At 42.8% G+C, this 27,195-nt stretch overlaps 1 protein-coding gene across 3 annotated transcripts; it reads right to left on the bottom strand.

Annotated features, from left to right (window-relative positions):
• Positions 1-963: 963 nt before the first annotated feature.
• On the bottom strand, positions 964-27,195 carry LOC135385538 (dTDP-glucose 4,6-dehydratase-like). 3 transcript variants are annotated; one of them, XM_064614898.1, is made up of 13 exons: positions 26,982-27,194; positions 25,272-25,333; positions 25,158-25,214; positions 22,001-22,055; positions 21,561-21,652; positions 11,692-11,805; positions 11,442-11,595; positions 7,368-7,417; positions 4,897-5,023; positions 4,665-4,750; positions 2,486-2,599; positions 2,293-2,394; positions 964-1,366 (listed from the first exon to the last, which is right to left on the bottom strand). In XM_064614898.1, exons 1-13 carry the CDS (start codon positions 27,022-27,024, stop codon positions 1,313-1,315), a joined length of 1,110 nt encoding a protein of 369 aa, XP_064470968.1. In that variant the 5' UTR covers positions 27,025-27,194; the 3' UTR covers positions 964-1,312. The 3 variants fall into 3 exon arrangements, 2 of the variants coding, with proteins under 2 accessions (XP_064470968.1, XP_064470969.1); XM_064614899.1 differs by lacking the exon at positions 25,272-25,333 and having other exon boundaries at positions 26,982-27,193; XR_010420444.1 differs by lacking the exons at positions 964-1,366; positions 2,293-2,394 and adding an exon at positions 4,143-4,260 and having other exon boundaries at positions 2,511-2,599; positions 26,982-27,195.

The following is a 27,195-nucleotide window of genomic DNA, read 5'->3' as shown; positions in this document are numbered from 1 at the left end:
GGAAAAGGAATGCGATACTCTGTACCCCTATTTAGTGACTCTAGTTATGTACAGGTTGTTGCACCTTCTGTTTATAAGTGTCTGTTTTGTCACATCGTTATGATATAAATTACATAAAGCATGAAATTTGTGCTACCTTTATCGCACACTCTTCTAGATTTTTTTTTCTCCTTAGTTTAAAAAGACCCATTACAAAAACTATGAAGTGTGTTATAGCAATATTGTTGGGCAAATGTAAAACTCCTTATTGTTATTGAATGTAAAAATAAAGATAGTATAAACAGAAAATAGGCTATGTATGTAGGATATACCAGAAGAATCCACCCCAGTAATTCCCCAAATCAGAAAGAGAAACTGCAGGGGTTTCTAAAAGCAGGTTTACCCAAAAAATAAATTCTTTTTATTTACCTCTGCTTGCATGAAAGATGAACCTGTTACCTGACAATATATGAATGCACTGCAGAAAAGATGTTTTGTGTTTCGTATGTTGTTTTTTCATGTTTCCTTATAATTTACGGTGGCATTTTCTAACAACTATTGCTACACTAGACTGCATACGGCTAACCTTTTCAAAAAAGAAGACATGAATTGTATCATGGACCTTCAAGGCACTACATTGGACATATGTTTCTTCTTTTTTGCATCAAAAGGAAAATAGTAGTTCTGTTCTTCTATGTAAAGCTTTGCGTGCACACCATTCATAAAACAAAAACCTGTGCAATTTCATTCGGACTACTGTCATCTGATTTTGCAAGCCAGTGGTTCAGGAAGTTGGCCTCAGGCTGAACTCTAATGACAGGGCGAAGACAGTCATAATCCCTCTCATGTGAAAAGAGAATGATAGGCACGTCTTTCGCTTCGTAACTCTGTGCCTTCCTATTTGGTTTCCCAAAAAAGAAAAAATCTAAAGAATCCTTGTTCTGTACCACACACCACATTCAGTGAGCACAGGGAGACCAGAAACACGGCACTTGCAGAACACTACACAAAACTTTAATCTGAAACTGTATAGTGGAGATGTAGAAGAAACACATAAATTTGCTAACAAGGCTCACAATGAGTTTACTAGAGAGTATGGCACCAACAGCATCCACATTATAAAAAAAAAGAGCGAAAAAGAGGATTGCACAAGAGTTGCATTTAACATGTAAAATTGGAATGTGCACTGTAAAGATTATCAAATGGAATATTGCTATTAAGCATTGAGCATACATCAGGTCCTTTGCAAATAGTTTCCTAGGCTTTTATACTTACTAAAGGCACTGTATTTTTCATAAGCCGGTGACTAGCAAGCCTTGCGGTGATTCCCTGCTTAAGCAAGTAATGACTTTGGGAAGATTCCCATTTGAACATAGTCATTCAGTACCTGAAATAAAAAATACAGTAAACCCTCATTATGATAAAATAATCGGTTTTCTCTGAATTATTGCTTTGTTCTAAATCTAAAACTGTACCAACTGAAACACCTGTGTTTCGAGCGTGATTACTGTAGAAGTCATTTTTTTCATATGGAACTATTCTTAGAGCTTTTCGTGTGGACGAAAAACATAAAAATCGTGAATTTAAGTACCTAGCCTGATACCTAGTCATTGCCCAGTCCCAGTGCTCACAAAAGGTGTAAAAGCCTGAAAGGTCTCTGTATGAGGTCTGTAGTCACTATTATAGGCCTTCTCATGGGGTGGCTACAGAGAGTAGTGCATGTTCTACAAAACTGTACTTGCGTTTGCTAGTCCAGCCGGTGTCCAAACCGGGGAAAGTCCTAGCCTCGAATGTATTGTCACCCCAACTCAACGCCGGGATACATCTTTCTTGGAATGTAGACTGATCTGAGATTGGCCCAAAACATTCAACCCAAAAGTACGAAAATATTTTCCATGCAAAAACAATTCCTTCTACAGTATTCGAAGCATCCTGCAACCGACTCTGCTTAGTGCGAAGGGCGAGCCGGCGAAAGCCCCTATGCCGAACCAGACTTTTTTTTTTCTCTCTCTCTCTTTCCACAGAAATTAAAATGCTGCCAAGGACCCCACAACCAAGTGCTGTATGCTTGCTTAGATACTTTCTTTAAGGTCCCCATGGCTTGTTTAATTGAGTGAACACGTGCTTTAAGGCTTGGACAGAATTCCCACAGACTTCCGAGACTACTGTCACCATTTTTGTGGCTTCTGAACTACGCGATAAGCTATGGGAAGTCACATTTGGAGACAACATGTACCATTTGCTACATAAACGCCAATCGCACACAAGTAGTGCACATTCGTGCACAAAAAATGCACGTGAACAAATGCTTACATCTTCAATATGGGCTTTTTGCAGCTCTGGTACCTGGTAAGTAAAGCTGGTCCTCAGAAGCTTGTTCCCATCCAACCACAGATCTCTATCGCTCAGTAGCTCCTAGAAAACATGCAAACATGCATTTAAGAACAATGTCACATTGATTGCATCTTCTCAGCAGCCATAAAGCCAAAAAGAATTATCACCTAACCTGACTCAAGTATGGAGAAAGGGGTGTATTTATAACGTTGTCTTTCTGACATGATTCCGCCCATGGAGGAAGATGTTTCTCATTGATGTCTTCTACTGCACTCTGCATATTGGCCTGCCGAAAACAAATAAGAGAAAAAAGAATGACGAGACCACGACACAATGCAAAAACTATAGTCAATTATAGTGTAGCCCATTGCAGTCAGGTGCTGAAAAAGCCTGAGCTATGGGCAAGGACAAAAGAACAGACACGACACAACTGGTCAAACCAGCAAAAAGTTTAACTACACAAGGAGCACAGAAATATATGTACACACTCTGTGAGAAAAAGAGAGGGACAAGTGCAAGGGAAAAACAGGAACGATGTCAACCACAAATAAGGGAAAGGAAAGGACCAAGAAACCTGCATCTATGCTATATTATCATGGACACATTCCACGTTTTTGCGGGAACAGCCACATGTAAATAGTCTGTCTTACTTCAACAGCAAGTCTGGCCTTTAGAACCACTCTCTCAAATGCTGCTTGGCTGTTTTCTGCCACTCTCCTACAACCAGTGTTAGTGCCAAGAAGATAAAATCAATGCTAGATCCCTCATACCCAAATATTGTTTTTTGGAAGTGTTATGTTATGGAAAAGGAAATGTTTCCACCAGCTAATGTACACTAGCTCGCTTCTGCCTTTCTATTTTTTTCTATGCTTTTATTGTCTCATCTGCACTGTCAATTCTGTGTCTCACACAGCTATGTCTGTGTGACACTGCTGACCAAATCTGCTGCAGCCAAGCTGGAACTTTCACTGGGGACTGACACCCAGATTTCAACTTTCATAACAATACAGTAGAATCTGCAGTAGTAGTAGTAGTAGAATCTCTAGTAGAAAGTGTTCTAAAGCGAGCTTCTCCTAAAGCACGCAGGCATTAGGTGAAGCCGACTTGCGAGATGGTGACGCGTAATGTTGCCAGAAGTTGTCCCGGTATGTTCATTCCACGTGTTCTGGTCGCTCTCTCCCGCCAGTGCGATGTCGCCCTGCTTCGCGGTTTATTGTTGCGGGAGGTAAAAGTGTCGCAACAGAGATAAGGTGATAAGGTTCCTGGCCGTGTAATCCCTTCTATCTTAATTATCTCCCCCAGCACCACCAAAGGTAGAGTAGAGTCATAGCTTGCATTGCGCAACACGATGTAAGGGAGTTCGTGGTGAGGATCACCCTCCCTTTCCGAAGGAGACGCATGACTCGCGCGCTCTCGCGTCACGGGGAAGGATATCTGTCGCATCCTCCGCTCGTTCGTATCATCCGTAAAGGCAAGATAACGCGTTCGTATCATTCGAACTGTAATACATGGGAAGAATAGGCTGGGACCGGAAAAGAATTCGTATCATCCGTGATCGTATCATCGAGATCTCTGTGTATCTATTGTCTTTTGACGGGAATACAATAGGATCGTTTTTGTAACTGCCAACTTTGTTTTACATGTGTGAAACCTGCCCACCGAGGAGAACATAATGCTGTGTTACATATCAGAATCTTGGTTGAACTTAGAAATCGGTTCTGTTTCAAAAAGATATTCCTGCCACCTGCTTACATGGTCTTAAAGCCCACGACACTTTATATTATGGACAGGACACTGTTACAACAATTGCAGTGTCAGAAAGTACATACACGGAAGAAATGATTGCCAGCGATGGTCTGTATGCCATTTCATTCACCGTTTCATTGTTCACACATGAGCTTCAGTATGGCTGATCTTCGCTGAGCTGACGTTGAGGAGGGATCCCACCTAGTCGATCAGCCACATGTTTCGTTAAAGAACATATATGTGGCTTAAGGGCAACCAGATCTTGCATGATTTTTATGCAAACACTGTCAAACCAACAACAAGTGCACTTCCTGCTCCTCACAGAACTGCTATATTCAGCATGCACCACAAGGATGGTGGAGAAGTTATCCATCCACGTACCACGCATGACACACCATTCGCATACAGTGCTATAAAATGCCTGTCTCTGACTGAAAGAAATGTTTCCTCTACTAACTGCACACCAGATTCCCTACACCCCATAAATTTCCCCAGTAGAGGAAGAATATACTCTGCTCGAAATATGGATGGCCCTCAACCTGGGGCTCCTGCACCAATTTCTTCATTAAGCCATTGGGAAAACATAGAAGTCAAGAATGTGATACCTTTGCTAGAAGTGACAGAGCTACTCCCAGGTAGTCATGATTGATGTTGAAGATCTCTGATATGATGTCTGTCACTTTTCCTTGAGCTACGTAAAAGTGGAATAAGAAAACAACAACAGTACACTGATTAGCCTTCAAAAACAGATCAGCCATTACAAATACTGGCACAAAAACAGGAAATGCCGTGAGTTAAACATTTTCGAACCACTGTGTAGATTGCAGAGGAACGTACTTGTGTTGCCACCATCAACCACGTTGAAGACTTCTCCTCTCTTCCCGTGAAGGCAGACATGCCAAATGGCACGACATAAGTCTGACACATGAACAGTGTCCATTTTCAGATCTTTTGTCCACAGGAGCTGCAGCACAGAGAAGAAGACACAAGTGAACAACATTGATTTCAGGGGGAGAAAAATCTGAAAACTTGAAGCTTTGTTACATCATGAAATTCACTGAACAAGTGTCGAAAATTCATCACATCAAGATGTAGCTGAACAACTCGGAGGGTCAAAAAAAGATTGATTGATTGATTGATTGATTATGTGTTTAATGGCACAAAGGCAACAAAGGCCATAGAGCGCCAAAACCATGGTGAGTGTGTCGGAGATGATTATGGGAAAGATGATGTGAGAGAGAGTGTGTGGTAGTTAAAACCTATCTACAAGTATGAGGTATGAGGTATGAGCAATGAGATTGACCAGGATAAGAGAGAGAGGGGGGGATGACGATAACAAGCGAGCATGGCAGTTAAAGCTATCAAAAAAAGAAAGAAGAAAAAAAAACAAGGTTGGGAGAAACCTCTTGCTCCATGTTAATGCTCTGAAGAAGGTGTTCAAAAACTAATGTGACTGATACTATGAATTCTTTTTATAACAATCGAACTGCAAATCAACACTGTCCCCTTCAAAGTTGCTGTCCTGGGAGGCCAAACACCAACAAAGATGTTTGTCTAACTTCTGATAGCTTTGTTGGAATCCCTTTGTCTGATAGCTTGTTGGTGCATGTTGTGTCTTTTGCTGGAACCGCCTTTAGCTCATCAGTAACAATCTTTTTGATGGAGCACCGCATTCTCTGGCAGGATATGGTTAACACTTTTTGTGGGTCTTTCACATACCTGGCAGTGCTACTATGAAATCATAAGTGCCATAAACAACTTGAGTGTTAGAAAGGAAAATAACCATCAATTTAGCTTGTGTTGGTTCATTCTTATTACCATCTCTGTATGTGGTGAGTCCCTTGCATGCTACTTCAAACACTGCCTATGATTTGGTAGTTAATACTAAAAAAATCTATGACTCATCTCATGTCACCGTCTGTTCACATAATTTTTGTTGTTTTCAGTGCTTAGTTTTGTTGAGGCATCTCCTGACACAGATCTCTCTCCTCTTGATGGTTTCCAAGGCTTTTTTTAATATTTTTTTTATTTCTAACTATAGCCATGCATAAATTTCTTGTATGCCCAATTTCACAGTCAAGACGTTGTAAACGGTTTGGTTATTAAATACAATACACAAATGGAGATGCCCCTCTTGTCTTGCCTATCAAACACCAAATAGACATCACAAGAGCTATCAGATTTCTTACAGTTCCACACATTTCATAATCACGTTCGTCTTCCATGGACTCACAGCTGTTCAGAAGTGCTTTATGGGGTGAGCAACATGAATCATTCTTAGAAATAGATGCGACACATAATATATTAACAATGCACATGAAAAAGTAACTGCAAGAGTAGTCTAAATAAATTACAAAATACTGGTAACTTTAATTGAATTACTGTTACAGCAATTCAGCTGCAGCTGAAAACTGCTAGCAATTACAGAAAAAGTACTTAACTGCATACAGTCAAATGCAAATTACTATATTTTTCAACGTATTTTCGTGTTGTACACTGTAAAAAGCGTCTAGAAGAGGCAATGCACGTTATCTAGCGGGGCACATTATATATTGCAGCTTTTACTGAAAGAACCATTTTTAAGAAGACATCGTGCAACTTCTATCCTCGTGCCTTAGCTCATAGACCGCTTAACATAGGAGTTACCATTCATTTGAAAAGCGGAAAACTGGGTGATAGACGTCAGGCACAAGTACACGAAGAGTGGACAGGGGCATCACATGCGAAGGTAGAGAAGTGGGTAGAGCAGGTAGAGAAGAGAAGCTGGCAATAATGTGTCACGTATCCTCAACTCATTTGAGAGTGCTGGTATGGCTGAGAAGAAATGTGTGACAGAAAAACAGAACAGGTGAAAACAAGAGAGACAGAAAATGGTGACGGGATCAAAGTTTACTATGCCATCGATTTTGTTGTCCTGGACTTTGATTGCTTCAAGTACAAGGGTGCATCCGTGATAGATGTAATGAACAGTACTCATAGTTAATGCACATGCTTCGATTACTGTGGAAATAATGGCGATGTAGAGATTAGTTTCTATTGATTATTGTGCTGGTATTTTCAACCTCAATGCGCACGTTATGCGCAGACATTTTTCAAGTTCTGCAAATTTTCAAGTGCGCGCCACTATATCAGAGCGCCTGTTTCATAAATAAGAAAATATGGTAGCTTACAACCAAGGTACATAGTAATCAAAGCACTGCATACCATGTCAAACATAAAGCATAGAAGGTCAGTCTGAGGGAAACAACACAACTGACAACATTAAATTTCAGGAATGCTGTGCGCTACGATGAACGGGTGAAGCTTACCTTCATTTCCCCTAAATGCTTATACACAGCACCAACAAGCAGGCGAGGAGCTGTAAGGAAACAAAGCAATAATGCTAACTATATATATGTATATGTCTTCTACTACCTTATAAGTAGACCCTGATGTTTTAGGGTTAAACCCGATTTTTCCCCGAATTTGCACCCCAAATTGAGGTTCACCTATCTAGGGTTAAACCCGATTTCTACCTGCAAAACTGCACCCAGGCTAGGCACCTCAAGGCATCGACATACTAGTTTCACACAAAATATGCGACTGCCCTTTACTTCTGGCAGTCTGGATAAACGGTACAGCGAACGTTTATTCTACAATAATGCCTGATTTCTCCCCGAACTCAGTTTGACGGTAATTTTTCTGCCCGAATTTGCATGAATTTTCGACATCAATTTATTGACCCGATTTCTACCCCCCGAATTTGGAAAAATATAAAACCCGAAAACTTCAGGGTCTACTTATAAGTTCATGAATTTGACTATTTATGCCATAACGTCAGAGCATTTGACAACACATCTGTGTGATACACAGCTTTAATACTTGTTACAAAAAGCGATGAAAAAACGGACATACAGTCAATCAGATACCATGATTACGTTTGAGCTCCACACATGCCCACATTTTGCCATGTATACCTACTGATATGCTTATGCTGCTGAAAGTTATTTTTGTATTAGTCATAAGAGGAAATAGAGTATCATTAAAGCAAAACACAAACTCCCTTCTGGCAAAGCAACATCTGCACAGAATAGAAGATGCACCACAAAACTGCAGCTGAGCACAACTGCCTGAGATGTAGCTTTTTTTACCAAGACCTTCCTGCAAAGCCATACACCACTCAAAGGGCTTCAAGGAACATAAAAATTATACCAATTCTACATTCCCTCTTGGGCACCTCTACACAAACAATTTTGTACACACTGCAATGTTGTCGGCAGCTGGCAAGTGCCACCACTTTGGTGGAACAGCACTAATGTTTTGTGTCACGGCTCATTTGGGCCCTGAATGCATTCTGCACAAGAAAGAATGCACACAATGCACAACAATTTAGCTGGTGTTCCAATATTGTGCAATACCTAGCATGCAATGGAATGCCACAGGCAGAGAATTTGGCATGACGGAAAATTAGATTACCTATAGTCATCTGGGTAAATAACATCCACACTCTTAGAAAATACAGGTTTCTGAAACTAAAGATTATTTTTCCTGACACAATTCTTGTACATGCATACGGGAAACATATAAGCCTGCTACGAAGTTAATATATATATATATATATGAGCGAAAGGGAAGGGGACACAGCGACGGATTTGAGGTGTTAGTAGAATACAAATAAAGGTTTATTTTACATAATTAAAACATGATTTAGGAAATTGTGTACCCCATTTTGTACCACAATTTGAGTGCACGATCAAATCATAAACATATGCTCAACGTGCAGCCATAGAGCATTAGCTATTTTTCCTTTGTATATGTACTTGTTGCAGTAATTAATTGGTTTCGGTTTACATATTTTTGTCGCGGCTGGTTGCCGTGAAGCGCAAAAGGACGCTCTTTCACTCCCATGTCCACAAATGATCCTTACACCAATTAATTACATCCTTTTGCGATTCGCCACGACCAGCCGCGACAAAAATACGTAAACCGAAACCAATTAATTACTGCAACAAATGACCCGCTTTGGTGGCAGATTTTTCTCTAAAAGGTGTCCACTGAAGGTCCCAAAAGGGGTAGTACCCATTTTAATGCCGACGGCGCCCTGCTTTAGAAGTTAGCTTTTTTCACAAAACTCATTTGAATTTTTATTTAAATAATGAGCGCCTCCTACTCATTCACGCGGTGCGCATCTTGTAGGCGGTATTGGACAGATACTTGTAAAAAGAAAGTTATTCGATTGGTGCACCGGTTCACGAATTATTCAGCCCGGGGACTTAACTGAGACACCCTGTATATATATATATATATATTAAATGAAGAAAAATAGCATACGCTCTTTGGCTGCACATTGAACATATGTTTATAAGTCCCAAACGTCGCCACACCAGCATTGGACAGCTGTTTCGGCCTTATTGGGCCTTCATCAGCAATGCGAAGGTGCTGATGAAGGCCCAATAAGGCCGAAACAGCTGTCCAATGCTGGTGTGGCGACGTTTGGGACTTATAAACATATGTTCAACGTGCAGCCAAAGAGCGTATGCTATTTTTCTTCATTTAATATTTTACTGGCTTCACACTGGGCTTTCAGAGGTGAGTCGCTCACCCTGACGGGAGGACATCACGTTCCACGTGGCCTTCCGACACCACTCGCTCAAACGTCGTCCACCTACGCATTGCTGATGAAGGCCCAATAAGGCCGAAACAGCTGTCCAATGCTGGTGTGGCGACGTTTGGAACTTATAAACATATGTTCAACGTGCAGCCAAAGAGCGTATGCTATTTTTCTTCATTTAATATTTTACTGGCTTCGCACTGGGCTTTCAGAGGTGAGTCGCTCACCCTGACGGGAGGACATCACGTTCCACGTGACCTTCCGACACCACTCGCTCAAACGTCGTCCACCTACGCATTGCTGATGAAGGCCCAATAAGGCCGAAACAGCTGTCCAATGCTGGTGTGGCGACGTTTGGGACTTATAAACATTATATATATATATATATATATATATATATAAAGAGGGGAAAAAAGCCGTTAAAGAAATAAGTAAATGATGCTAGACGTGTTTGAAATTCAAACTTACAGATTAAGATGGCTTCTATGGCTGCACGTAGAGAAACAGATACTCATGGAACGATGCGACAGCACCAGAGGACACGTGTTTCGCCGTGGTTGCGGCTCGTCAGCCCTGGGTAGCTGCGCATCGTTCGGGATTGGCAAACCAGGGGTCACTCAGCGAGCGGTATACACCTGGGAGGGTGACCGAACACTCCTCAATGACACAGTGCAAGTGAGTGAATAATAAAGAGGGGAGAAAAACCATTAAAAAATAGGTAAATGATGCTAGACGTGTTTGAAATTCAAACTTACAGATTAAGATGGCCTCTATGGCTGCACGTAGAGAAACAGATACTCATGGAACGATGCGACAGCACCAGAGGACACGTGTTTCGCCGTGGTTGCGGCTCGTCAGCCCTGGGTAGCTGCGCATCGTTCGGGATTGGCAAACCAGGGGTCACTCAGCGAGCGGTGAGTGCTGTTGAGTGAGCAGCGGTGAGCAGCAGAGTGAGAGCGGTGAGTGCTGCTCAACTCTGGTGCAGTCGCATCGTTCCATGAGTATCTGTTTCTCTACGTGCAGCCATAGAAGCCATCTTAATCTGTAAGTTTGAATTTCAAACACGTCTAGCATCATTTACTTATTTCTTTAACAGCTTTTTTCCCCTTTTTATAATTCACTGGCTTGCACTGTGGCATTGAGGAGTGCTGAGTCACCCTCCCAGGTGTATAACGCTCGCTGAGTGACCCCTGGTTTGCCAATCCCGAACGATGCGCAGCTACCCAGGGCTGATGAGCCGCAACCACGGCGAAACACGTGTCCTCTGGTGCTGTCGCATCGTTCCATGAGTATCTGTTTCTCTACGTGCAGCCATAGAAGCCATCTTAATCTGTAAGTTTGAATTTCAAACACGTCTAGCGTCATTTACTTATTTCTTTAACGGCTTTTTTCCCCTTTTTATAATTCACTGGCTTGCACTGTGGCATTGAGGAGTGCTGAGTCACACTCCCAGGTGTATACTGCTCGCTGAGTGACCCCTGGTTTGCCAATCCCGAACGATGCGCAGCTACCCAGGGCTGACGAGCCGCAACCACGGCGAAACACGTCCTCTGGCGCTGTCGCATCGTTCCATGAGTATCTATATATATATATATATATATAAAAGGAAGAATAAGAAGACTGCGTACCTCCTGCCTGAGAATTTTGAAATCCTTGCTAAGGGATAGTCACTGAAATTCCATGTGCATACCTAACATATTATAATAAATTTGCTGAAAGTTAGCGACTTTCTGCAAATTCTCGGTACCAGATATGGCACATTTATTTTCAAGACAGCAAACTGACAACTTACTTAAACTCCTCTTATCCGCTATTCCATAAACTAAAGCTGGTCGCAAAATCACATAGTCAAGCTCTGTCATTAGTTCCAGGGCGTGTTCCACTTGCAATTTGAAAGAAGCACTCACAGTCCAGGGATCTATTTCAGATTCTTCCGCTGACGGTTTCTGCAAAGTGAAATATTCAAAAGTATAGCAATCTCTCTAAAACAGATCACATAATCATAGCATGCAGTTCCAACAAGAACACTGGGAGGTCTATACCTTTCCTGCGGAATACATGTGGCCGGAAGAAACTTCAACATAGCGTTTCACGTGGTGAGCGGCAGCTTCCTTTGCACAATTTGTGCTCAAATGTAGTATACCTTCTTTATAAATCTGAAATGTACAGAATTGACAAAAATTTAGCTTCAGGTATGCAAAAGAAAAATTGTGCCATTTATAAAACAGATCCTCTCCCATAACATATTAAAAATCTACAGGTGTATTTTTCCTTAAAGAAGAAAAAAAAAAAAACACCATACTCCACTGCAGCTCATTCGTTAGTTGAGATTGTCTACGAAGTAAAAAGTGATGCCTTTGTGACCCTCACCTGTGAAAAGGCACCTTCTCCACTTCCATTTTGAAAATCTGCAACTGAATTTCTTCTTACGCGAAAAAAAAAAAAAAAGAGAGAATCGTCACCATAGTGGGATGCAGCTCTTTCGATAGATGAGGCCGTTAGGAGGTAAAAAAAAGTGCTTCGTGGAAGACACTTTCTCCCGTAACATTTTGAATGCCTACATGTGTATTCTCTCTTTAGCGACAAAAAAAAATCGTCAGTGCATTCCCATCCTGTCTGCACCATTATAACCCATCGAAAGAAGTTTGCCTTCGAATGTTCTCCAAGTTGTACTAGGAGTATTCACAGCCGCAGTTTCGTAACAGCTTCGTCGTTACTAATTGCCTGACTCATGACACTGTTACAGTACACACCATTCACCACTTGTCTGTTGAGCACTGTTCGAGAAACGTACTACTTCTCTGATGGCGCTGTGTCACAATAGCAAAACAGAACACACAATTGAAAACCTTTGCCTCCACAAGCATGACTTTGTCATAAATGCTATGCAACACTATTTTGCCTCATCCCGTGGTAAGGGCAATGTGACAGTGTTGGGTGATTTCATTCAGATTCAGGCAGGGCCCTAACCTTTGGGTCTCCGATTTTTTCCGTTATTTTTTATGAGATAGCCCCACTTGTGGCATGAACACTAGCGTTGATCCCAAGTTCCGAGACGACGTGGAAGGTGAGATATAAAATCAAGAGCGTAAGGGGCGAAAACAACAGCTTCGCTCCGAAGTGATTTCTGCCCACTTTTAAGCGCTCTATTCCGGCGTCTGTAACGACCACAACCCTCCAGTCTTCCGCTACGCATTCACCATGCCATAGGCTCTGGGGCTGATTAGTAATTCTTGTCTCTGATGAGCGAAACGTTTTATATAAAATCCGCAAAAGACATCCCTACTGAATTTTACGCATTTTTTGTACCCATATGGCTGCCGTCGTGATTTTAGCAAAACAATGAGGTACAAGTTGAACGAAAGCCTAATTTTCGCTCTGTTCAACGATGTGCAACACAATTCTCTATCCTGTTTCGTTTCGATAAAATTTGCGCCGCAGCTGTCACAGGTACGAACATTTTGCCAAAGTTCACGAGGTGCGTGCATAAAAAGGCAATGATGGATTTGTAAAAAAAAAAATTAGGTTCACGGCGAATGCCTTAGCTTTCTTTTGACATACAATTCATGGTTGCTAAAAGCTTCGTGACTGAGTTACAGCGCTCACAAACTGCAATACTTCGCCACGCCCGACGGACCGGCGTACTTCGCCGTCACTTGCCGTTTTCAAGCATGTGCATTCACCAGAAGTTTATAAAAGCTGGTGCATGAGCCACAATACAGGTACCAGTTCATAACAAATATATATTCACTTAAGAAGAAAAGCGGTAAAGAGAGGAACAAGGAATGACAATGAAATCAACAGCGCGTAATTTCCCACCTTTTATTCAAAGAGAACAGTGCCTTAAAAAATGCATTAACGCTTGGTCGTCACTTCACACATTGTTCTCGCAAGGAAAACATCCTCGTGTGCGCTTCTGTCAGCTTTGTACCAAACGTGACATGAATGAAGGCTGGGTACTGGCCGCACCGACGACCATTCGGTCTGTTTCAATTCCCTGAATGCCGCCACTTCATCTGAAGGGAAGTGCAAGATATGCATTGCGTGTCCTCGTTCTGTCAGCAAGGAAATGAAGTCCTGAGCCCAACCGAATTACGTCCGTTGCTTGTGACCGCATGTTGTACACACTTGCTGCGTATTTAAGTGAGCCCCCTACTTCATCACAGGCATTTTTCCCATGTCCACTCGTGGGCCATACTGTCCATGTCCAGTATTGGCAGAGAAGCTCTCTCTTCATGGGCATTGCAACGGCAAAATCTGACACCGTTAGCCTGTTAACGGCAAACGACGACCTGCGCCATGATACAGCGCACACGCTTTTAGCGTTGAAGACAATATTGGACACCCTTGATGACATACCGCCTGTATTCTCACACGTCGTCTATGTGTCGGAACAGGTATCAGTTACACGAGATGCGGCATAACACTCTGGATATTTTCAGCGAGTGGACAAGGGAAGAATGCCTGTGATGAAGTAGGGGGCTCCCGTAAACTCGCAGCAAATGTGTACAACATGCGGTCTCAAGCAACGGACGTAATTCGGTCAGGCTCAGGAATTCATTTCGGTGCTGACAGAACAAGGACACGCAATGCATATCTTGCACTTCCCTTGTGATGAAGTGGCGGCATTCAGGGAATCGAAACAGACCGAATGGTCGTCGGTGCGGCCAGTACCCAGCCTTCGTTCATGTCACGTTTGGTACAAAGCTGATAGAAGCGCATACAAGGATGTTTTCCTTGCGAGAACAATGCGTGACGTGACAACCACGCATTAATGCATTTTTGAAAGGCACTGTTCTCTTTGAATAAAAGGTGGGAAATTACGCGCCGTTGATTTCATTGTCATTCCTTGTTCCTCTCTCTACCGCTTTTCCTTCATTTTTCTGCAAAGTGGAATCCTCCTTAAGTGAATATATATTCGTTATGAACTGGTACCTGTATTGTGGCTCATGCACCAGCTTTTATAAACTTCTGGTGAATGCACATGCTTGAAAACGGCAAGTGACGACGAAGTACGCCGGTCCGTCGGGCGGGGCGAAGTATGGCAGTTTGTGAGTGCTGTAACTCAGTCACGAAGCTTTTAGCAACCATGAATTGTATGTCAAAAGAAAGCTAAGGCATTCGTCGTGAACCTAATTTTTTTTTTTTTACAAATCCATTGTGGCCTTTTTATGCACGTGCCTCGCGAACTTTCACAAAATGTTCGTACCTGTGACAGCTGCGGCGCAAATTTTATCGAAACGAAACAGGATAGAGAAATGTGTTGCACATCATTGAACAGAGCGAAAATTAGGCTTTCGTTCAGCTTGTAGCTCATTGTTTTGCTAAAATGACGACGGCAACCATATGGGTACAAAAGTGCGTAAAATTCAGTAGGGATGTCTTTTCGCTGATTTTTTATAAAATGTTTCGTTCGTTGGAGACAAGAATTATTAATCAGCCCCAGAGCCTATGGCATGGTGAATGCGTAGCGGAAGACTGGATGTTGTGGCCGTTACAGACGCCGGAATAGAGCGCTTAAAAGTGGGCAGAAATTGCTTTGGAGCGAAGCCGTTGTTTTCACCCCTGACGCTCTTGATTTTATATCTCGCCCACCACGTCATCTCAGAACCTGGGATCAACACCAGTGTTCATGCCACAGATGGGGCTATCTCATAAAAACTAACGGAAAAAATCGGAGACCCAAAGGTTAGGGCCCTACCTGAATCTGAATGAAATCGCCCTGTTGGCAGTACTGAATAAAAGGTCGGCAGCTATAGGGCTAGGGTGCCTCATTAGTACAGTCGACCCCCGTTTATCCGGACGGTGCCGTTCCCGGCGAAATCGTCCGGATACCGGGGCATCCGGATAAATGAAACGACGGAATAGAAACGTCCTACATAGCAAGGTTTAATTAAAACATAGAAACCTCGTCAATGACAGCGGTTACATAGTAGTGTAGGCACTCGATTCCTGCAAACTTTTGCTAATTGCATAGAGTTGAGCCACGCTGTTGCGCTGCTCGAAGAATGTCAGTGCGGACGCAAAGTGTCAATGTCGGAGCCTTGTTTCTCACTGGCGTCATCGGCACCGTCTTGCTGCACATCATCAGAGTCAATATCAGCAATCACACCGTCATCAGACATAGCTGCACACGCGTCATCATCCTTATCAACGTCAACGTAGTCAGAAACCGCAGCATCATCTACGGCAGTCGCAGTGAGCCTCTGCATCAGGGATCGCAGCAGGCCCTCGGGTTGGATTTTTCCCCTCTAGAACCGGACAGTTGCTCGAGATATTTCCAAATGACTCGACTGGTCAACGTGACCCAACGCACACAAATAGAAAAGGGGGTCATCGTGCAGGGTTGTCTCCCCTACGGAGGAATGTAGGCCCCTGACGTGTGACGGGAATAACCCCAACACAGCGAAAAGGGTGACGAAGCGGGGTCAGCGTCTCCTCTTACTCACGGTAGTCCGGATAACTGAAGCTGTATTACAAGAATTTTCTACTTTCGTTCCCTGGAATTCTTGTCCGAGTCCGGAAGCTGAAGTCCGGATAAACGAGAACAAAATACATGGAGGAAAATCCGTTCCCGTGCCTTCTGTCCGGATACCGCGGGATCCGGATAAATGAAGTCCGGATAAACGGGGGTCGACTGTAGTTCCCTCTGCACAGAGGGAGCTAGTATGGATACTGTTCAGGCACCCTATACAGCAGGGGTGCCAAAGAGGTGGCCCATTGGAAAGAAATAGAAAAATATTCGGTCCAAGCTCCATGAACGGTCGTGGAGTTATCATTGGGTCTTTGTACTCGTGCATTTTTCTTTGCATTAATTAATAAAAAAGTAACACAAAGACAACCAGAGAACGTCGAACTTTCAATCTTCAATCATATGCTAAAAGGAAGTTCGATGTTCCCTGTCTGTTTCAGTGTCGCTTTCATCGTCTTCGCTGATGACTATTCCTGAGTACTATTGACTAGTACATTCCTACCAAAATTTCTGAGCAAACCCTATATGGCCAATTTGTAATCTTGGTGCCTTCAATGCCACCAGAAACAGGCCGGTTCAGTCACAGCCATGGTGATCTCCCGAGTTAATTCGAACAAAGATTCTTTGACTGCAGGAGACTTTAAACTGAGCTTTTTGGCTCGCTGTTTTCTGCAGTTGTTGGCAACGTTCCTGATGACTCACAAATGGAACGGATTGACCTGTAGTGCGAGGCACCGATAAGAACAAGTTCGCTGAAGTTGGTGAGGCTTCATTGTATTTTTAGGTTGTACGAAAGTGTCCGAAGATATGTATGTTTATTTATTTATTTATTTATTTATTTTACCCCAAGGGCCCTTACGGGCATTACATGGGGGGTGGGAAAAACAGTTACAGTTACAGTATACATACAGTTACGATTGAGAAACATAAATGCAGTATATAAGATATAAATACAATACTGAACATTTGCATGATGAAAGAAAAGGAGTTAGTATAATAATGAACAACCCGAACATACTTAATACAATTTGCAGGTAATCTAAAAGAGAAAAGCAAAAACAAACGAAAAATCAGTTTAGCGGACGTATAATGTTCAAAAATGACTGGTGGTTGTGGGTGGTGGCTATATGTCCTGGTAGATCATTCCAACTGACTATGGTGGAACAAAAGAATGACTTGGAGAATGCGTTTGTGTTACAGTGAAGACGCGTGATTTTATTAGTATAGTCTAGACGGGGGAATATGATATCGGCACCAACGATTGGGGATTGATCTGTGGGAATGGTATGGAAGAATGGTATGTTGTCGTGGACAAGCCTGTCCATGTTTGGTACAACATACGTCTAATAATAATAATAATTTGTGGCTTAACGTCGAGGGACAATTGTGTCAGCATACGTCTGCGAGCAGGCGTTTTCTGTGGTGAATAAGTCAAAGATACGCTCACAACTAACAAATGAACAGGCAATCACTTTCACATGATGTTGAGGCTATAGTTAAAAAAATTAGAGGTGCCTTATTTTCACGTGACAGAGAAAATAGAAAGGACTGCTGACCCTGTGATAAAGCAACACTAAGTAACCCAAGTGTATACTATGTTTGTCATTTCAAGTTCTGTGCTGTGTTATCTATATCAGAAACTGGCTACCCCGAAGCTGAGGTATGTGGCTCACGCAGTTCCTCCACGGCTCCACGAGGCCCTCGGACACGAGTGAATTCGGCATCCCTGCTATCGGGTCTTAACTCGTTAATAAGACGAAGTCCATTCCCGCCGACTTTGGTCATAAAGCGAATTGTCATACTAATGAGAGACCCGGAAAACATCATTTTTCTCTCCCCCCTCCCACACACACTGCATGTGGATGTACTACATATTCTGAGAAGCAGAGGATTTAGAGGTTTATTTACAATTGATTTCCGATGGGAATCGGTCAAAAGTGTGTTTTCTAGCACCTTCTAATTTACAACCGCTTCCGCTTGGTTCCAGCCATGCTCAGCGTGCTATCCCTATCGGGGATAACCATAATGGTCAAGTGACTGAGGGTCCTGTCCTTTTAAGTACAGCTTTCTGTGCAAGGACTATGACTCGCAATGAATTCACGTGAATATTGTGCTTTGGACGACATCTTCCACACATGCGTCACCCGGGGCCCCTGTACTTTGTGGAGCAGAAGGGTTGCAAAGTCCATAGTCATAATAGGGACAGAACGCCAGTGTTCTCCCCTGTTCGTCCTCAAAACTCTGCTCATAGTCAGTAAGGTCAACAGTCGGTGGTGATAATAGGGGCAGAATACACGTGCTCTACCCGATCCGTCCACAGAAGTTTGGATTAACGAGTTGTCATAACAACGAGGGAGAAATACATGGTGCTTCTATGGGGAAGAAACAGTTCCCTAGAAAAACGGTCACAAAGTGTGGATGTCATATTAACAAGTGTCATAATAATGAGCGTAGATTGCACAGGGCCAGAGCCATTTATAGGGAGGGTTTGGTCATTCTCCGATTTTTTGCCCCCTCATGGGTGGAGCCTGTTTTGATGTCAGAGTCATCGTTGCACCGCCTAAAAAGCCAGAATCCAAGCAGAATCCGCTTATCAGCCATCTGGTGTGCACCATTTTGATGCTGTCGGCCAGCTGGTCGACAGTTTTGTGGTCGTGCTGAATGTGATCTACAGGAATTATGATCCACAGCTGCCTGTGATAAGGAGGGCTTTGTTGCCAATCTAAGAGGGTTCAAGGATGAAGGGCTTTTGAAGGACGAAGTGCACATGTGTCTTCCCTCCTTGCATCGTAAACAACAATCAGCATCAATATGACGTCAGCGACCGTCTGACGACGGGACAACGATAGAGCACAGCGAGGGAGGTCGTTCAGCCGTGATGTTGCATAACGCGCTTCAAGTTAGGCCCCTCCTAATGGCCAAACTCTCTCTATAAACGGCTCTGAATAGGGCTAGCTTGCAGCACCCCTACTGAGTGCAGATATTCTGACACCTGCACGGTTGTTCCTCGGGTTAAAGAAAGCTTGAAGACTGTGCATGCATTATGGCTCACTGCCAAGGACATATGGTTGGAGAATAAATTACTCAACGTCAGGCACAATGAGGCATGCTCCATCCATGGTACCAGAAGGTACTATTACTTTGCACCCATACTTTCTGTTCAGGTATATGGAGCAAAAACATCTATTTCCAATGAAAGGAAGACAGTGCATATACTGCCTTTTTTTTTCTTTAATGGTTGAAGGGCACACGAGATCATGATACAGTGCAATCCTGTTAATTCGAAATCTCTTAATTCGAACTTCCGGATAATTCGAACTGACGCACGGGTCCGAGCAAAGCCATGTGCATTTCAATTGGGGAAAACGCCCAGTAATTCAAACATATGAACATGCGCACCGCTTTATTCGAACAAGATAGCAAGGCCGCACCCGACTCCCAATGGCGCATTGGCTCGACGCGCAGGCGGGTGTATCAGAGACACCTTTACTTATTAAGTTCAAAATTTACTTATTACTCATAAGACAGTTTCTCATCAAAGCGATACTTCTGCCAGAGGAAAGAGGGGTACAGAACGAATCGCAGACGGTGTGCACAACCAGCGCGGAATGATGCCGCTTAGGCGGCGGCGGCAAAGAAAGCAAGCTTCGCTGTTCAGAGCAGACCAAGGCCCTTCCTGTGGACTACATTGTCAAGAAAATGCAGCAATGTGGTATTCTCTCCAATTGGGTTGGCGACAGTCACGTTTGCAGGGTTCGCGATTGGGTAACCTGATATTGCAAAAGAGGTTTATAGAGTCGCGGCTGAAGAGACGAAAGCAAACATGTGTAAGGTTATTTTCTGTCCTGAGCTGTTTTGATGCTTTTCTGTAAATAAATATTCTGGAAAGAAACAGTCTCTAATATTTGCACCATCATGTGACCGCGAACGTGCAGCAAGGCCTAGCGAGCCATATGACTCGTCTCTGACCACGGAGTGTCTCTGACGTAGCCAGCATGCGGTGCCAACGCATCAAGCCTTCATTCAGAGCGGCTTCCTCTAGTTCGAACTCCGATTTATTCAAACAAATATTCTGTCCCCTTCGAGTTCAAATTAATGGGATTACACTGTAAAAGGTTTCATCATGTTCTGGCGTGGTCTGAGCCAATAGCTATGGTCAGCTGGCGCAGCAAGAGCTGCAGAAAACAGTGGAAGAAAAATGATAATAATGGTACCAGAACAGGATGTAAATTCGCTGAAGAAACTTTTTCCCGTTTAAGAAAAAACATGCCAGCAGACTTTTAATGTTATCGGAGAGGGCCCGTTGTTGAAATGGCATGATTTTTTTTCACGTTCCAGATGATTTCAGGTACGCAAAAACAATCATAAAGGACGACAAAGCTGACATGAAGAAGCAACTGACCAATCGGTAGAACTAGGCAGAACAGGACAAGGCAAAATTTGTTCAAAGGGCGAAAGTAGTACCATACAGATGGGATATGAATGTGCTGAAAAATCTTTTTTCTTGCATAAGAACAAATACATCTGTAGATTTTCAAAATGGAAAAGGAGAGTGTCGGTTTTCATGGGAAAGGGTCACAAAGGCATCACTTTTTACTTCCTAGACGTCTTCAACTAACAAACGAGCTGCAGCAGAGTATGGTGACAAAAATTTTTTTTTACTCCTTTAAGGAAGAATACACTTGTATATTTTCAATATGTTATGGGAGAGGATCTGTTATACAAATGGCACAATTTCATCCACTTCATAGACGACCTCAGGTATGTGAAAATACTATCTATCCGGAAAGTGTCATTTTTGATGAAAGGTCGATATTCTCGAAAGTTTAGTTAAACAATGAACGCAGATCACCTTGATGTTTTTACGTGAAGCTAATCTCCATACCGTAGATTATGAGCATAAATAATCTCAGGCTCCAGTGAGAATACTCACTTGCCAAAAATTCATTGTAAACTTGGCCCAAAACGTGCTCCGTTCTTGAGCTCTCACCACGTCACCAGATTTGTTCTCGTTCCATATCCACTTCTGGAAGCTAGATCGACCCTTCCCATCTAACACCCGGCAAAGAAAATGCACTTTTTCATGTTTGGGCCAAATTCGAAGCACCCCCGATGCCCAAGAAAACAAAATCTTGAGGCAAAAAGTTTATATCCTACATACACATCCCTAAGGGAATGCACACAACTTTTTCAGCGAAATCTAAGAGGGTCGAGCTACACCTCTGGCTGGTTTCACCTGGAATGGCTCAGGTGTAAAAGCCTCGCCAATACTTCTAAAGTCTGAAAAGCTTACAATTTGCAAATAATTAGTAATAGTATGCTACAACATAACTGTGCATCTTGACTGTGCAGATTGATACTATCAAACAAACTGCAAAGAACAGAGGTCAATGGAGAAAGTCCACCTGTCACTTTTGAGCTATTTTAAGGTAAACTTACACTCTCAGGAAGGTTGAGCTTTGTTTCGCCAGCCAAGTTGATAGTGAAGTCAAAGGGCTCATCTGTGTCATCAAATGCAGCAGCACATGAAACTAGAAAGAACAATATGAAGACGAAAGGAAAGTTAGGTAGCAAGCGAGCTGGTGGTGACGATCCATGACTTGAAAACCCGAGACGAGGTAGGGACGAAAACAGACATACACAAACACGGTCTCAAACCGTGAGACCGTGTTTGTGTATGTCTGTCTTCGTCCCTACCTCATCTCGGGTTTTCAAGTCATGAATATGAAGACATTAGTGGTGTCGTCGGTTACAAAAATTTAATGCAGATACCTCATTAGAAATGTAGCCAATGAGATATGTAGTTTAAGAAGTGGTTTCTATATTGAAAGAAGGTCAACATTTGCCAAAGAACTACGTCTGTTTATGAAGAACCTTACCGGGATTTATTAGGTTAGCACTCTTGAACTCGACTAGCGGATTCGCAAATATCTCCTGGAAGTAAAAAACAACAACTTTACTTTATAATGATGATTAGGGGTTTCATTGCCAGGACACAATAATAAAGGACTAATAATACTCCATTGCTGGTGGGTAATGTGGGAAATGAAATCATGAGTCCCCTCACAGTGAGGACTGAAGCCCTACGGTGTCCAAACAGGTCAGAAGAGCAAGTATAACAATGAATTCTTCAGCAAATACTGAACTCTAGCAAGATGTAAATGTACAATATATATATATATATATATATACAGTGAAAAAAAAAAATGTGTGGGTCTTAAATTGGACCAGCTGTGGCCGTGCATGATGCACAGAGTATGTTTTATGGAAATCCTCCTAATTGAACATGTGCATATAGGGTGGCACTCATGTAGAAAGTTGCTGGCACTAGAGTTTTTTAAGTGCAATGTCACCAAATGCCCTAAGAACAATGACAAGACACACAACTACAAATAGCTTGGATGGATGATGGGCAAATGCACTTAACCACATGCATTTAGCATCCATCCACACTATTATTGGGGAAAATAACTACTGATACTGGATCATCATATTGTCCACAGTCTGCATAGAGTTTTTTAAAGGAAACTGAAGTGCACTCAGCCAAAAAGCCACTTGGCATTTTGCCCTGATTTTTCCCCACACATTGTGTGGAAGATAAGAGTTATCTTATCTTATCTCCCTGCAGGCCTTTTCAAGGGAAATATTTTTATTTTCACAGCTAATGTATTTAGCTTCAATTTCTACTCCCTCATGTATATTATGTTGTAGCTATTAATTATGTGGCTGTATTACAGGTATCTTCGATTTGCACTCACTGAACTAGTTCAGGCGGTGCAGAGACGTTCTTTGCTCCCCCCCCCCCCCCCTTATATCCAGACCTTCCGTGGTGTATGAGATTATGACAGCTTTGTCATTTACTAGCATTGCGTTCTATGCGTACCCTCTGACTATGTTTGTCGCATGGTGCTAAATTTGGGTATCTTATACCATGACAGGTACACTTCACGTTAGTAAGCTGGCAACCATGTCAGCAGTCGCCACAACGTCCGGGATGTTCGAAAAGTGGCCCGCTAGCTAACAGTGTCCTCAGCATCAATAAATCATTTCGTGCTGTGACGATCATGTGGCATAACTGAAACTTGCATATGCATTGGGCTGCGGGTACGTCCGCGGGTATGCAGGAACTCGTCGGGATGTGCAGGTGCGGATGTGGGTTGCACCAATGACATTGCTGAGGGTGCAGATGCGGGCCGTGCGCCCGGAGGTGCGGGTACGAACTTTCATACCCCCACTCATCTCTAGTACCGAGCATCACTGGCCCTCACAAGCATGTGCGGCTGAGCCAAAGGTGACTGAGAGTCGTTTTTTTGTAAAATTTTTATCTACAGGGTTATTCTAGCAAACGTTACACATTTCGATCGCACTGTAAAAATAGAAGACTAGGTTTGATTCATCCTAGACTTTGCAGACGGATAGCCATTTACCTGAAGTTTCATTCGAATTTTTTGTAAGCGCTATGGTCATGTAGAAAGGACATTAAAAATAAAGCAAAATCTCGCCCCATGCATTTTCAATCGCCTATCCCACGCAAACACCGCCATTTTTTCTTGTGTCTGCTTCACATTCAGATCACTTCACACAGGTAGCGCTGCCTACAACGATGTCACATGCCGATTCTGACGTTATGCACCAATCCTCTTGTTCTAGTCTTGTTCTGTATGCTGGTGCCACCTGTGTGTGGTGAAATGAAAATGAAGCAGACGGAGCAGATAATGGCGGCTTTTGAGCGAGATAGGCCATAGAAAATGCATAGAGTGAAATTTTGCTTGATTTTTAATTTTTCTTCTACAGGACCATAATGCTCACAAAAAATTCCAACAAAACTTCAGACAAATGGCTACCAGTCTACAAAGTTTGGTGTAGGATAAACCCTGTCTTCTATTTTTATGATGCGATCAAAATGTGTAACGTTTGCTAGACTAACCCTGTAGAATTGATGGCTTGACTGCTTGGCAAAACTGAAACCTGCCAGTGCCTGAAACAGTGACGTCACGGCAGTAAAACCGCTGTCTAAAAACTTCAATTACACTTAACTGGTTGCAAATTTACCTTGAATATTTTCCACGGTGTACCTAACTGTCGCTCTAAGCAAAAATTTTATTCTCTTATTTAAATACTTCTTGTTTCTCAACACATTGTTTATATGAAATTCAATGACCTTGCATAATGTAAAACCCCGAGATTAGGAAACACGAAGGGACAGGCACAACACGAAGTCTCAGTTTGAGACTTCGTGTTGTGTCTGTCCCTTCGTGTTCACTAGTCTCGTGGTTTTACATTATGCATCATCTTCACCAGCTCGCTTGCTTCTTAGCCATTTTTTCATTGTCAATGACCTTGCTCTGAAAACAGTTCACTGTTGGCTAAACTCAGCACAAGAGGATTGTTCTCCAATGTGGGCAAACCATCTTTGTGACAGAAAGGATGGAGAGAAAGCAGGCGAGCTGGTGGCAACGGATATCCATAACAGAAACCCTGAGAATGAGAGACAGACATTGAGATACGTGCCATGTTGTCTTGTCTGTAACCTCATTCTCAGGGTTCCTGTTATGGACAGCTTTGTAGAATGCCTTATATATCATTAGAAGGTGGAGTGGCCCAGAAATAAATATAAGAAATTAATGAATAACTCTTCCTCAATGGCAACGGTGCATCATCTCTGTGATTCAGAGACAGTAATGCAGCAGTGGTGGTCAAAACTTCCACTCCGCGGCAATCCAAACGTTGCATAGTATTGCAAATTCAATGCACATGATGATTGCCACGCTCCCTGCACTTAAACTGATACAAACATAACAGACGTCATGTGTGTGTGTGTGTGTACAACTTTCGAATCTGGTGCACAGAATTTTAAAGCCCTTGAAATGTGTGGACCACTTACATGCCACAAGTTGTACACCTGCACATGGCACTGCACAGATGGCATTAAGGAAACAATACAATGTAAGGCACTAAATGCATATAGCGAGAATTAGAGAGTTTTTTTTTTTTCATTCTAAAAAAATAGCCACCCGATACAAAGGGTCATTCTACCTTGTGATTAGAATTCAACCAAGCCATTTCAGGTGGGACCTTGTCTGCAACACGGATCTGCAAGAAATGACACACCTTAATAGCTGGAAAGCAACTATTTGAAGATTATACTACCTTAGATGCAACATTATTTTTTATGAGGAACTCTACAAAATGCCTGCCAATAAATCCAGTACCTGAAAGGTTAATGCGAAACATGGATTACACACGACAATATCATTGGCTAATCAATAGTAAGAAGGTTGCTTTTGCATACACAGAACTCCAGCATAATTACTTTCAACACAGTTTGAACTGAATGAATGCTCAAACTGGACATTTTTCAGGAAAATAATAAACAGGTTGCACTTTGTACCATATCAGCCATATCCTAACACCAGAGAAATAACAAAGGGGTAATGTTCTGTGCCTTCTCTAATTATTTTGACGTGGTAACGCCATCTCAATTCTGCCAGTTTGAGGCACTCAACTACTTCAGAAGCAATCTCTCATGACACTTCTGCGGTACATCGCTGTGCTGCATGTTTTCTCACATGTGTTGCTAATTTGCTAATTATTGCTCTTAGACATATGCTCTAACTTGTAGTTAATTTTGCCACCGCATTACATACGTAGATTGACTGCCACAGGGAAGTGACCCCCCCCCCCCCTTTCCAGAAAAAGCACTGCATATTTTTATTTGTTTATATTATTTCACCACCCTGACTTTGAGAGTAAGCATCTGTTAGATGCGGTGTCCTTGAATGCGAGCTGGCAGCTGGGACTATCAATATTCAACACCTTCATTACTTTTTAGCAACAGAAGGCAAAGTTCGGACTTGCCAACTACTAGTAAGAGGGAGAGAAGCAGAGATTTAGTGAAATAGGCCGGTCTTGTTTCTTCATTCGCGTAAATACTGTTGCAGATGTACTGCCGATTCACCCTGTCAGACAAAGTAAAAAATTATGTTTGTGGTGGTGCACAAGGCTGTGTGGCTGCATAGGCCCTGTACTAAGAACCTGGTTGTTACCCACAGCCACCAACAGTATTTGTGGGTATGTTTGGTAAAGATGTGCTACGGGTGTAAATAGGGACCTGTGTAGCATTTTCATCTCGGGAGGCTGCTGGAATTTTGTGGTGAGTTGCATATGTAGGCTTTTCAGGCTTTCTTTAGCCTTTTTGTTAGATATTCCATGGTCGTTTGGGGGAAGGCGTGCTGGGAAAATTCATGGATACAAGTGCATCCACTCTTCTGAATGGAGTGTTTTTGCCTTCAATGCACAACAGCTTGCCCACAACAAAGCTCTTGAAAAGTGATGTCTAATTGTGAAATGAAGTAAGATGTTGAAAAAATATTGTGCTGAAAACTTCAAAAGTTGAAAATTAAAATTTCAATGGGTTTCTAATTAAATGCTGCCCAACTTTCTTTCGGAGGCTTTCACCTTTGACAAAAAGCACCTGCACACATTGCTGATGACAGGGCAGGACCGGAGCCGCGCCCGTTCTGTGCGACCCACGTGGGCATGGAGGGAGGAATGAGGAATCATGTGCAAGTCATGTGGCGTGCACACACCGCAATTGCCAGCGGAATTTCATACGGCGCAGCCCCTGTGCCTTTCAACGTTTTTGTGAAGAGACATAGGCCACTGCCTTTTTATGACAATTAACGAGCAAATATCAGTGCAAGCTCTAAGCTGCTGGTATCCCAAAAGCTTCAACGTTCCTTCATTGCTATTTGGTAATACACCACAGTTGCGCGGAAGCATAGGTAGACCGATCTTTATCAACTTCGTCCTTTTTCTGGCGCAGCTCATTGAATTCATTGAAACAGAAAAGAGACTCACCACCAAGTACAAGAAATCGGAATTTTTTGTCACAGTCACTCATCTTGAACGCAATAATAGACACGACCGTGGCGACTGTCGATCTCGCCTGCGGTCGCACCGTTACGTTGTTGTTACACCGTTACCGTCCGCACGGACACGGTTTTCCCGGGCGCGTACCAAACCACCAAACGACCGACATCCGGCTCGCGGCGCCTATCCAGCCGTTGCCCGT

This window comes from Ornithodoros turicata, chromosome 2 (assembly GCF_037126465.1).
Source record: "Ornithodoros turicata isolate Travis chromosome 2, ASM3712646v1, whole genome shotgun sequence".
NCBI classification, from domain to species: Eukaryota; Metazoa; Arthropoda; class Arachnida; order Ixodida; family Argasidae; genus Ornithodoros; species Ornithodoros turicata.
This window is presented reverse-complemented; position numbering and strand designations above follow the sequence as displayed.